The sequence below is a fragment of the Lampetra planeri genome, chromosome 31, assembly GCF_965212315.1.
Source record: "Lampetra planeri chromosome 31, kcLamPlan1.2.h2, whole genome shotgun sequence".
Lineage (NCBI taxonomy): Eukaryota > Metazoa > Chordata > Hyperoartia > Petromyzontiformes > Petromyzontidae > Lampetra > Lampetra planeri.
In genome coordinates, this window is record NC_136137.1 from 2,817,832 (window position 1) to 2,830,639 (window position 12,808).

A 12,808-nucleotide genomic window follows, 5' to 3' on the forward strand; every position below is an offset into this window, starting at 1 on the left:
CTTTCCTACTCGGAGCGTACAAATTAATCAGAGGTCAGGAATGTATTTCTGTAAAATGTTTACGATGGGTGTTTCTTTTTTGGTCTGTTATAAAACCTGCCGTAGACTTTTGCCCAGCAATGCATATCAGGAAGAGGTGTGGCCAGCACCAGACATGCCCGGCTGCCTTCGTCTCCCCAGTGCTGATGACGTTGGGAGTACTTCAACAGGTGCTCATTCACACATTCACAATACAAGTACATGCAGCACGTAAAGTTAATTAAATGTATATAACACAAATAAAATACACTACACACGTAAATACACAAACCCAAGTGCCACGTACCACAAGCACACTCACACATGCACAATGGTCTTCATAACAGAATATTTTTCGCAAAGAAAGGAGTATCGTGACACGGGTGCATATGTGGTGATTGGTTAGGGTATGTATCTGTGAATACTTGTGTGTATGTATGAGTGCATGGGTGAGAGGGGGCGAGTGTGTGAGAGGGGGTGAGTGTGTGTGAGCGTTGGTGAGTGTGTGTGAGCGTTGGAGTGAATGGATGTGTGTGTAAGGGTAAATCTGGGTGAACCAATGTGTGTGTGCGAGTGAGCGGCTGTATGTCTGCACGGGTGAGTTTTAGTGAACCAGCGTGCAAATAAGTATTGCCGAGTGGGAGCGAGCGGGGGTGTGTGCACGTCTACAATCGGGTGAGCGGGTGTGTACGAGTGTTTGCGAGTGGTGGACGAGCAGGTACGTGTGACCATGCGTGCGTGAGTGGGGCTGAGCGGGCGTTCAAGAGTAGAGCTAAGTGGGAATTGCATATGTGTATGTTCGTGCGTAGGATTGAGCGCAAGTGTGTGCGAGTGGGCAGCTGTGGCCTCTGACCTGTGATGATGGAGTCGATGGCGCCATCCTTGCCCTCGTACATCGTGCGCTTGTTGCCCTGCTTCTTGGTCAGCTCGGCGATGAGATTCATCTGCTGACGCTTACCCTTGTCGTTTGCCGACATCTGTACCACAACATGTCAGGGATTTACATTGTATGTATTATTAATTACAGACATAGGGCATCGTATGAAGGTGTTCACACACTTACAAATGTATTCAACACACATTATATACACGTTCATGCATACATTGCAACGTGCATATATACCATGTACATGGACAATAATGTGCAAATACAGTACGTACACACGCGCACTAAGCAACAACAAAGATCCCCCAGTATAGCCTCATCAGACTGTTGGAACAAGTGCTGTTAGCGAGCACCTATCAAGGCCAGCATAGTACACGAGGGGGTAGGTGGCCAGCACCATGCCAAGCCACCTTTGTCTCCCTGGTGGCGATGGCACTCATTTGAGGCCGAGTCGACCTAGGGAAGGCCCAGATATTAGTCACCGGTATTGGCCGTGAGCGGGAATTTAACTCGGGTCGCCGGGTTCGTAGTGCAGCACACTAACTGCTACACTACCACTCCCCACTCACACAAACACTGACAATGCTTATGCACACATGCACCTACATTTTTCTCCTCCTTGGCTGCCTCCTCCAGCATCTGTTTTTTCTCCTCCTGCAAGCGTCTCGACTCATTCTCCTTTTCCGCTTTCTGCCAGAGAAGAGGGCACATGCGGGGGAGTGGGGGGGTACGGGTAAACAGAGGAGCTCTATCAGGAAACCTTGTTCAGTGAGAACTCCCACACTACCCAGCCACTCCAAGGTTGCGAACGATTACATCCGAGCACATGCCATGGTCTGAGCGCATGCTTTGTCTACGCGGACCAGGAGACAGGGGCTGAGATGTTTTTGGATATTTTATTAAAGAATGCACACTCCTGGTTTACTCCCACACAGAGCAACGGGACTCAGAAAGGAATTAGACGAATATTAAAAGGAGCGTGTCCATGTAAACGAGTGTGGAGACTAGGCCGAGTCAAACAATACCTGTATAGTAGACTTATAGCCTAGGTTATGTCACCGACGAACATGTGGAGTTTTTTAAGAAAATTAAGGACTTGCTATTCATAAAGAAAAAAAGTTATGCAATATGAACACCTCTTTTTCTAAAATACATTATCATTACCAATTGAATTATATATAAAAAAAAATCAAATAGACAATGTGTGCCAATGTAAATAGTATTAATCAGACGTTTTTATTTGACAAAATTCGCTTAAAATTATCAGAACAATATTGCGTTGTGTCAAGTTTACAGTAAAACTCTGACTCGTTAACGGTTTCACAGTTATGCTAAATTGGCACAGTACCAACGCACTAATTTGGCTCCACGAGTCCTTGGCATTTGCAGCGACAACTAAGACTTTCCGCTTTCCCCTCCCCTCGTTTCGCCCCTTGGCACAGTAAACTCCGTGGCAGCAGTGCGCGCGCGCACAGATAGAGTTTCACTTAGGGTTGCGGAGGACAGAAATAACAAAGGTGGGACAGCTTCACGCGGGAGTCGCGGGGCCCTGTGCCAAGACGACGCATGGAGGAGGCACAAATCATCCGCAATTCAAAGCGGCTGAGAATATGGAAACCAGTGGTGGGCAAATTTGGCCTCGTGGGGTCTGCCAAAAACAGGGCACTCGTTTTCACAAAAGGTGCGCCCACGCTGCCGTTTCCTTGTTTATACGCAACAATACATTTTTGCCTGAATGCAAATTAGTTAGCCCTTTACAGTCTGGTGGAATGATTTTTTTTTCAGAGCGTGCATAAGAAATACCAACGATGGTCCGAGTCTGCTTACAGCTGATTGTGGCGACTGCACCAGAGCACGATTCGGTGGTAACGAACCCGAATCCATTTGGATCCTTGGCGAACAAAATAGATATCCTCCACGCACCTGCTTGTTTGGCTTGAATGTGAGCCGTAACACGTGCCTGGCCTGGAATATTTACTCAGAGCCCATTTTTGTATTACCCACCATGAAAGCAGTCACGCTTATTTAAACGAGCACCTTGTGCATGCACGTGTTTACGTGTACCTGTACAGAAGTACAACACAAAATAGTCACTCGTGTCGTTTTAGAGAATACAAATGCAAAGCAGATAAGCAGACTGTCTCCTTCGTATATCTGTCTCACCACATAAAGACTTTTATTGTTTTGTACCCGAGTAGATAACTGATCAGCCATGTAGTAACTTCAAGTAGATATCAACTAAAAGTATTGTGCACTATCGTTGCAATTCCAGATATCAATTACAGGGGAATTACCTAACTAAAGTGGACATTCGAAGACCATGTGATATCTTCTTCTAAGCCAAAGTATATCGTGGAGTCAGCTACTCAGATTTCTTTCACCGTGTGCTTCTGTACTGTGCAACTTCTCGAATCACATCCCCATCTTCGTATCTCGTTCCATCGCTTCCTCCCATCTCACCCATGTGACATGAACCGCAATAATAGACCATTGGGTGTTGTTATCAAGGCCCAAATTAAAACTATCCAGATGAAGAGTAAAATACCTGAGGTCTCTGTTGTAAACGAGATACTCAGCCTCAATTGGGTCTCATCTGACTACACACACATGGTCAAACACAAAGTGTATTTACAGCCGTTACCTTGAACGCATTCACAAATCGGGAGAACACTGGGAAGAAGTTGGAAGGAGGCATCGTCTTGGGAGTTTCGCCAAAGTATTCCACGGCCACCTGAAAGGCATCCTGGGAAAGGAGGAGTGATTTCTGGGTAAGACTGGCTGGCTGCAGATACATTTATAAGCTCTATAAATTCAAATGTAATTGTAATAGATGCTACATTATCACGGTATATCATTACCAAGCACAGCTGCATATTAATGTACATTTTATGTTGTATTCACATTAATAAGAAGAATATGCTTGTTAAATGTATACTATATTTTAAAATAGGGTGGAGCGATAGCACAGTGGTTAACATACTGTGCTGTAAACCCAGTGGTGAGGCCTTCATCCAGCAGTGGATTGTCAAAGGGCTGCATATTATAAGTATTATATACATGGAAAATATATATACTACTGCACCGAGACCAAATACTTTTCACAAACGCCTGGTCTCCTCTATACTGTTCGGATGGTAAGAAATTGACTCATACAGTATACAACATTATGAGAAACCACATAATTGCATGTCAGACTGACGCAGTCGACTGTGCTTCAAGGTCAAAGCGATTTCCTGCTCAAAGGAGCATTGAGGCGATGCTCATCTCCTGTCAACAACCCTGCACAGCCAGTGGTGAAAATCGCATTGTCCTATAGCAAGGGCGAGTCTAATCATAGGAAAATCGCTGTTGATTTCCCCGCAAAGTGGTACTGATTTACCAACCCTGGACGGATGCTGGGCTGAGTAAGCACCCAACCGGAATCGCGAGCCACTCACTCTACCGCTGAGCCATCTGAGTACAGATATCAAAGTGAGGGATGATGGGTAGTGGGCGTGGAGTCAGGTGGCCTTCTCTTGCATGACATTCATGACCCTACGCCGCCTGCGGTATAACGCTGACGTACAAAATAAGGCCCGAGCGGCTGTGGACGCTGGCAAGGATGACCAAAGAAAACTCTGTGCCACCCGAGCGGTTGGATTAGCGCAGCGGAGGCGGTGTCGTACCTTTGCAGTGTTGGCGTCGCCGACGAGGCGGTTCAGCGTGTCATCGTTGGCCTCAATGAAGCGGCGCAGGCCAACGTTGGACTCGTGCAGGGCCGCCTCGCGCTTGGTGGTCTCCATGCCGCGCTGCAGCTCACGCACGTCCTGCATCACGCTGTCCATCGACACTGCGGCGCCGACACCACCATCATCGCAGCAGCAGCACCAGCAGCAGCAGCGCCAACAGCACAGACAACGATTATGACTGTTAATTCCAGTTTCTACGTCAATGACAATCTAGTGTACCGATTAAACAAATCGATTATCGGTTCACAATACATTTGCTGGTCTCGCACTGACCAGCGTGATGAAGTGTGAAACAGGTCACCAGCGTGGTTACCACGCTGCGCTATGAACCCGGCCACCTGACTTAAGATTCCCAACCACAGCTAACATTGGTAGCAAGTGATATTCGAACCTGTGCTAGGTCCCTTCTTCACCAACTCGCACCGACTAGGGTGGTGATTTATGGCCAAACAAACCCCTCACCCCCCACCCACCCACCCCATGGCCGACAAGGCATGGGGGAGTCCTTCATCCCGCAGTCAATTGACAAATGGCCTTAAAACGCGTAGTTATAGGTTCCCTCCGCTCTATGTGGGTTCGGTTTGTCCAATTTTGCGTATATATCTGGCAAACCTATTTCTACCCAAAATCTACTGCATGTAGTTTGAATTTACTAAATAAGGCTATGCAGTCAGACGTGGCACAACGTTGTGTGTAGGTATTGTGTGCGCGACTCAGCAGGCAGCTGTTTTGTGAGGTTTCGCTTCGTGCGCCTGTTTTTTTCCCCCGAACGCATCTGCCGCATGAAGCGGGGGAAACCTCTCTGTGCATTACAATTTAAATCCGTTTACACGGTCTCAGAGATATGATAAAAACGCTAAAAGTAGCACAAATGGGGGGAGAGATGGGGGTGGCACCTGCTGCGGCCTTGTCAAGGAAGCAGAGGTCGCAGTAGAAGGAGGCCACCTCGGGGAACTTGGTGTGCACCACGTCGGCCAGGTAGTGCAGCAGCGTCAACTTCCTGTCCGTCGACTTGGTGTCCCCGAGCTGCCGACAGGGACAGAGCACGTGGGTCACGCGGGGTGGGAGGGGGGTGACGCTGTGCACAAGAGACCGCGAGACGCTCCGCTTGTAGCGCAACAAGGCGGTGTCTGTAGCGTGAAGGAGGTAGCAGGTCGCTGACCTATCTGTAAAGATTTGAGCATTTCTGCTCTCTCACACGCGATTTGATCTCTATGCAATTCGTTTTTGTGTTTTCCCACATGCAAATAAAAACAGCTATCGTCTTGAATACATGCACTTCAGTTTGTGTTCCGAGATATCCGGCTTGAGGTTTATTAATGTGGTGTGACTCAAGTGTACCACGACAGCACTGATGTGATGTCATGTTAACGATGTTATAAAACATGAACCACGACATCACTATACCATAGCTGAAAGTCACTTGATAAAAATCACACTATCGTAATACCTCCCTGTGCACTGAACATCATTCACACCCTTCGGATGCTGCATATTAGTTCATTGTGATATGAACACCAACCACACCCTTGCCAAAATCTCCACAACCAGCTTCATAGAACACCCAACCCAACAACCACTTCTGCTTTCCCCTGTTCAAATAATGGCAAATTTATTTTTTTCGATCATATTTCCACGTTGCCTTAGATTCTAACGAGTGGGGGAAACAGCTGGGGATTTCCAACAGATTACTATCTTTTGCAAATGAGACGATCCTGGGTCTATTGAGTTCTCACCTCCATTAAAATAAACTCCCACTCCACATCAAACTTCACAAACAGGCAACACAATTTTTTCGTTCCTCCCTTAAGAATCAACTTTTTTCAAAAGCGTATCCCTCCAATACTTCCTTTCCTCGTCCTTAAAACCTTAACCATCTTCCCCCTTTCTAACCTCGCCCCTCCCTTTCCCTATCACCCTTCCTTGCCATCCCTCCCCAACACTCAAACCCCATCAGCCAATACTAATGTACAATTTATAATGTTTGTCAAGCGCTCTCACAAAAGCGCTTTATGAAAGATACGTGTAGCACTGTGGTGTGGGTTACGTCTTCCTCCAGTGAGAGAAGAGGATTCACTCACGAGGTCCAGACTCTGCAGCTTGAACCCGTACGCCACCCCCCTCTTGCTGCTGTTCATGTAGTTTCCAAACGCCAGGACGAGCTGCGTGCAGCAGAGACAAACAAAGATTACCCCTCCCCCCTTTAGTAGACGGTTGAGGCAAAAGCTGTTCGCGAGCACCTATTAAGGACGGCACAATGCTCGGAAGGGGTGGCGTGGCCAACTTGGGTTATGGTGCTGTGAACATCGACACTGAGACAAACAAAATTTCAAGGGGCTCTGGGATGTGTTGAAGGCGATTGTAGAGATAGCGCTAGGATCAACATGAGGGCTAGTGTTGGTGGCTGGTAGGCCCGTTGGTTAGGGTCAGTGGGGGACTAATGCTATTCTAGATTTGAAGTTTCCGTGACTGCAAGGATCCATACTCTTTGGTTCTTTGGGTAAAGTCATGTAGGTAAAAAATAAAAAAAGACAAAATAAAAATGTACTTGTTTTTTCTACCTACATGACTTTACCGAAAGAACCATAGAGTATGGACTCATGCTAGTTGATGGTTGGCTACTGGTTAGGGTTAGTACTATCACTCAGTTGGCTAGAGAAGCTTTGAGTCAAGGGTATTGGCTGGCATTTTGTTGCCTTGGATGTCAGTGTTAGAGATAATACTTTCTGTTAGTTGCGAACGCTGTTTATGGGTGAGCATCTGTGGGCGGCGCGAGTACTCATGTGGCTGGTTAGTTATTGTCCGCACTTTGTTTCGCAGAGTCTACAACAGCAGGCCTCACCTCCAGGATCTTTTTGAACTTCTGAGAGGACTTTATAGACAGCGACGCTGCTATTATCGCATTCACAAACTGCAAGACAAAAAGGGTGGGGAAATATTAAGGAAATCTTTTTGTTGCGGTGAATGAGCACAGGAAAGGCAATCGCTGAAACACGCTTGAGAAATGCTTCGTACACACAGCTGACATGCACTACTTTGTGTGGACGTAGGGTACAATCGTAAACACAAAACTCAAGAAAAATAAACAAACGTTCGCCGCAATGAATTGCTCCATTGGCCAACGCCACTGGGGGGGGAGGGTTTACAAAGGGAGGGGCAGCCAAGTATTGCGCAATGCAACGGGGGAAAGGGACGGATGGAGATGAAGACGTGATCCTGCCCCGAGGACATCACGTTCCATCAACACCAGGCCCCACTCGAGGCAGCCAGTGGCAGTCGAAACCCATCGGAGGCTGGAGACGGTCACCACTCCTATCGTATTTTTGTATTGTTTGTTGTTGTAACGTTCTTAGCCGCCCCTACTGAACGTCTGTGAAAGAGCTTTATAGCTCATCGAATTCCTCCAGAATTATAAAATATTTTGATTCTGATTCTTTGCAGGCATGAGAGGGTACAGGACAGGGGCACTATCATAGTAGATCATCATTCCGTCTGAATTCTACCAGAATCTGTACGAGGTCATCGTTAACACCGAGTCCACTAGAAACTGTGAGGTCACTGTTAACAGTGGCATCTCATCACAAGGTACAGATGATTATCATTAGCAGTCTCAACACATCAGGAACCTACAATGAGGCAATCTAAATCATCATCACAGTCTGAAACAGAAGAGACAGGTCACTGCCAACAATCTGAATCCATGAAAATCTGGAGAACATCGTTAGCAGTATGAACTCACTGAAATCTGAGGGTGATCATTGCCAAGTCTAAATGCATCAGATTCTGTAGAACAACATATTTTACATTGTGAATTCATCAGAACGTGCAAAAAAAAATCTTCATTCAGAGTGTAAATCCATCAGAATTGGGACCCGGTCTGCCTCGAAGCTACGTGAGGTCGACTAACCGGAGTGAGGCGTGACACCGTGTCCATGAAGTTGCCCATGAAGAGCATGACGGTGATGCGCTGGGACAGACGCTCGACGCGCCCAAACTGCAGCATGAAGCGCTCCTCCTCCGCCAGGTCCTCGGGGGACCGCAGGTCACGCTCGTACTGGCGCAGGAGCAACGCCTCCGACTCGGTGGGCACGAAGCGCTGCAGGCACTCGAGCCGCTCCACCGGCAGCTTCTGCAGGTCGTACCTACAGGCACGTATGCACGCGCACACACGGGCGCGCACACACGGGCACGCACGCGCACAAAGATAAAGATCCCCCGTATAGCCTTAACAGACTGTAGGGGCAAGTTCTGTTAGCGAGCACCTATGAAGGCCGGAACGGTACACGAGGGGGTGGGTGGCCAGCACCACGCCCGACCGCCTTTGTCTCCCTAGTGGCGATGTTTACACACCGCACCAAGTACTCATTTCAGGCTGAGTCGACCTAGGGGAGGCCCAGGACCGATTCAGATAATCGTCACTGGTGTTGGCCGTGAGCGGGAATCGAACCCGGGTCGCCAGGTTCATAGCGCAGCGCGCTAACCGCTACACTACCGCTCCCCATGCGCACGCACACACAAACACACACGCATAAGGTGAAGGCACTGTTTAGCCTGATATGAGGACACGTACTGGAGAAGTTGTTGCTGCAAAGGGAAAGTCGCATAGGTGAAGGTGATGGACAGGCAGGTGCTGTAGGTGATAGGTGGAGAATGGGAAGGTGTCAAATGTAACCTTAGCTTCCGTGCAAGCTGGCAATTGTTACTGTTGCTGGTTTACATTTCACATCTTGTACGTTAAATGTGTAAAAATAACTATACAGGCAGTCCCCAGGTAACGGAAGGGTTAGGGTTCCCGAGAATGATCCGTAACCCGAATGGAAACTGAACAAATTAATCCCATAGCTGGAAATAGTTGCACCTCCCCTACCCTATTACGAGGTTCGTTTTCTCTCAATGCTGCATCGCGCTGTCGTCCGTTTTCTATCGTTACCTTATCATATCCCTGTACATACGCTCTGCACTTCCTAGGATTCTTTAATTTCATCTAATATCTACCCTAACACAACCCATAATTAAACTAATGGAACATTTACTGTATCCAATTGTTTATGAATACCACGAATGTTAATTTACCGTGCATTAGGCTAGGCCTAGACTTTAGGCTAGGCCGCCTTACGCATTAGGCTCGGCCTGCCTTACACCCCCGCTTCGTGGTATTCATCCTCAACCTCACCACGCTGCACTACTTGCGATTGCATTACTCACGCAAAACAATCCGCATATTGCATTCTTTTAACATGATTTAATGGAGCATTTCCGGAAGGTCGGATTTCCGTAAGATGGGTCCTTCCGCAACCCGGGGACTGTCTGTATACCATAAATTGTCATTTTGAGTGGTTGTAGCCAATCAGATATGTACGTGCGCGTGTTTTCACGTACGTCTGCACGGCTTTGCAGATCTCCCCGTGCGAGCGTGACGTCTTGCGCAGCGTAATGGCCAGGTTGCGGGCGCGGTTCGCGTCCAGGAGCGACACCTTGGGCGCCACCTTCGGCTGGGCGGCGTCGCACCGTGGCCCGTCCACCTGGATTGTCGCCACCGGGCCCTGCGCCTTCGTCTTGAAGAGCTCCTCGAACGAGTCCATGTCCAGAACCTGCACCACACGCGCGTGCGGGCAGGCACGGAGCCGTCGTCAATGCTCACGCCGCGTTTCAACGGCCGTGGGGAGGGAAGGGTGCCGGCTCGGTTTAATAACCGGGCACGGTCCACGTTCCCACGCCAGCCCCACTTGGGCCGACCCTCCCCCCCCATAGGCAAGTGAGGAGGCTTGGGTTTCGACGCTTTTTTTACTGCGCTTGACGTTTTCAGCCAGGCTGAGCTCGGAAGTAGCAATGACGTCACGGCGTGAACACGGACGCTGAACGCGTGCTTAGTGGCGTCACTCGCGTAGTTCTGATTGTGAGCCGAGTGCTATCACTACAGTGCCAATTCACTTCTTAACACATACCTATGGTATATCATTATCATCATTGGCTATTTATTCTTTATCAAGTACCGAAGGAGCAGAAGGATAATTCAGACCAGCACGGCACACATACCAATGGTGTGGTGAGGACTACGCCCGGCAGCCTTTGTCTACACAGCGCTGACAATTACACACCGCACCAGGTACTAATTTAAGGCTGAGAAAACCTAGTCAGGCCCAAGCCCAGTTTAAGATATTCATCACAGCAATCGAAGTCTGGTCGCCGGGTTCGTAGTGCAGTGCTGTGTAGGCTCCATAGGTATCTTTGTCTTACAACAACCGCCGTTCGCCGCTAAGTCGTGGTGATGTTATCACAGCGCTTGTACCCAGGTGCATCTTGATGGACAAAGACCCCCTTAACAGACCGTTGGAGCAAGTGCTATTAGCGAACCCCAATGAAGGCCATCACGGCACACAAGGGGGTGGGTGGCCAGCACCACGCCGGGCCACCTTTGTCTCCCCAGTGGCAACGTTTACAGATCACACCAAGTACTCATTTGAGGCCGAGTCGACATCGGGGAGACCCAGGACTAATTCCGATTATCGTCATTGGTGTTGGGCGTGAGCGGGAATCAAACTCGGGTCGCCGGGGTCACAGCGCAGCGTGCAAACCCGCTTGATGAACAAACACAAAGACACACCCACATGCACACACGGAACAATTACAAAGGCTCCACCGGAGCTGGGAACGCAGGTGCAGCAGACTCACCTGCAGCAGCTCCTCGTCATCCATGTCTGTGAAGACGGTGCCGTTAACCTGGGAGGGCTTTAGCGCCGTCCAGTTGAACACAGGCAGACGGTACTTGGTGGGGATGGCTTTCTTGATGCGCATGCCTAGAGTGGCCGATGGCGCAAGCGCAGGGAACACAGCGCGGGGGGACGCACGGCTTCAATAACGTATCTCGGTAACAATCGTGATAATGATGATGCCATTCAGAGGAAAGCCTCACCGAGTCTTAAAGACTCCTTTTAAGGAGGATCCTGCATCAGGATATTGGGGGCAATTCCATAAATGAGTGTTTTACGACTGTGTTGGGCTTCGCAGTGGAATGTACCGCGTGTTGTTTGGCGTGATGTTCGACGTTTTGCTTTGTGGCGTTTCAATCTATGTGCTAGGAGCTTCTTCAGGAACTGAATCAATTCAGTTGAGTATGTGCTGTATATAGGAACATGAGATCTTTGAGGTTAAAACTGTATTAAATATATCATAGCACCAGGGTCTGCTCTGTGACCTCCTTCCAGCAGATACTGCACAGAGCCTGAAAGTGCACCGAGCTTGGCACAACAGCTGTTTTTGAGTATTTGCCATGTATATGCATTTGCAAATGCAATTTACTTCAGTATACAGCATTAACTGAAGCATAACTACACACCCGAATGAATATGCACACATACACATGGGGTCCAACAAAAATGAGGCATTGAACACAGGCTGGTCATTGTAGTTGCACCTTACTAGAACGTGGAAAATATGTCCTTAGGCAAATATGAAGCTTACTAAATAATATTCTTTGGGTCTTTCGGTAAAGTCACATAGATGTAAATAAAATAAAACAAATCACGACATTTCGATCGCAACACAAATAAAGTTATTATTTTTTCTATCTACGCGACTTTACCAAAAGACCCAAAGAATATGAATTCCTGCAGTCACGAAAGCTTTAAGTCAAGATTTACTAAATAATGTTTACAACGACGAGTAATGCACACACAAAGTGTTCCAGCTCACCGCGCGTGATCGCGCAACGCGGCGGAGACGACATGATGATTCTAGATTTGAAGCTTTCGTGACTGCAAGGATTCATACTCTTAGTTCTTTCGGTAAGGTCACGTAGGTAAAAAATGAAATAAAAATTAATAAAATAAAACTCACTTGATGCAGCTAATCTGGCTGTGACGGTCCCACCTGATGACGGAGACTTGTGTTGCCTCCGAACCGTCGTGATTTTCATTGTTTTATTTTATTATTTTTTATTTCATTTTTTACCTACGTGACCTTACCGAAAGAACTAAGAGTACGACATGATGAATAGTGGCAATTGCCGTGCGAACCAACGCAACACGAATTATTCACTAAATATATTTTTTGTGTCCTTTTTCCTCTCGGTACTGGCGGGGCAGCATTTTTCTTTTTTCCCAAATAATAAAATAAAACACAGCATTAGAGGCTGATCTCGGCATCTCGCATCTCCCCGCGGAATCTCGACACACCG

General features: G+C 47.9%; 1 protein-coding gene across 2 annotated transcripts in view; it reads right to left on the reverse strand.

The window, feature by feature from the left end:
* Positions 1–12,808, reverse strand: part of LOC144729090 (formin-like protein 3) — a 60,336-nt gene that overhangs the window by 10,015 nt on the left and 37,513 nt on the right. For both annotated transcript variants that reach the window (XM_078608981.1, XM_078608982.1), the window contains exons 17-26: positions 11,305–11,429; positions 10,012–10,223; positions 8,540–8,774; positions 7,475–7,543; positions 6,714–6,794; positions 5,529–5,658; positions 4,570–4,733; positions 3,546–3,647; positions 1,511–1,594; positions 872–995 (exon numbers count right to left, since the gene is read on the reverse strand). In XM_078608981.1, coding sequence (XP_078465107.1) covers positions 872–995; positions 1,511–1,594; positions 3,546–3,647; positions 4,570–4,733; positions 5,529–5,658; positions 6,714–6,794; positions 7,475–7,543; positions 8,540–8,774; positions 10,012–10,223; positions 11,305–11,429 — 1,326 coding nt within the window. The remainder of the gene's footprint in view (positions 1–871; positions 996–1,510; positions 1,595–3,545; positions 3,648–4,569; positions 4,734–5,528; positions 5,659–6,713; positions 6,795–7,474; positions 7,544–8,539; positions 8,775–10,011; positions 10,224–11,304; positions 11,430–12,808) is intronic.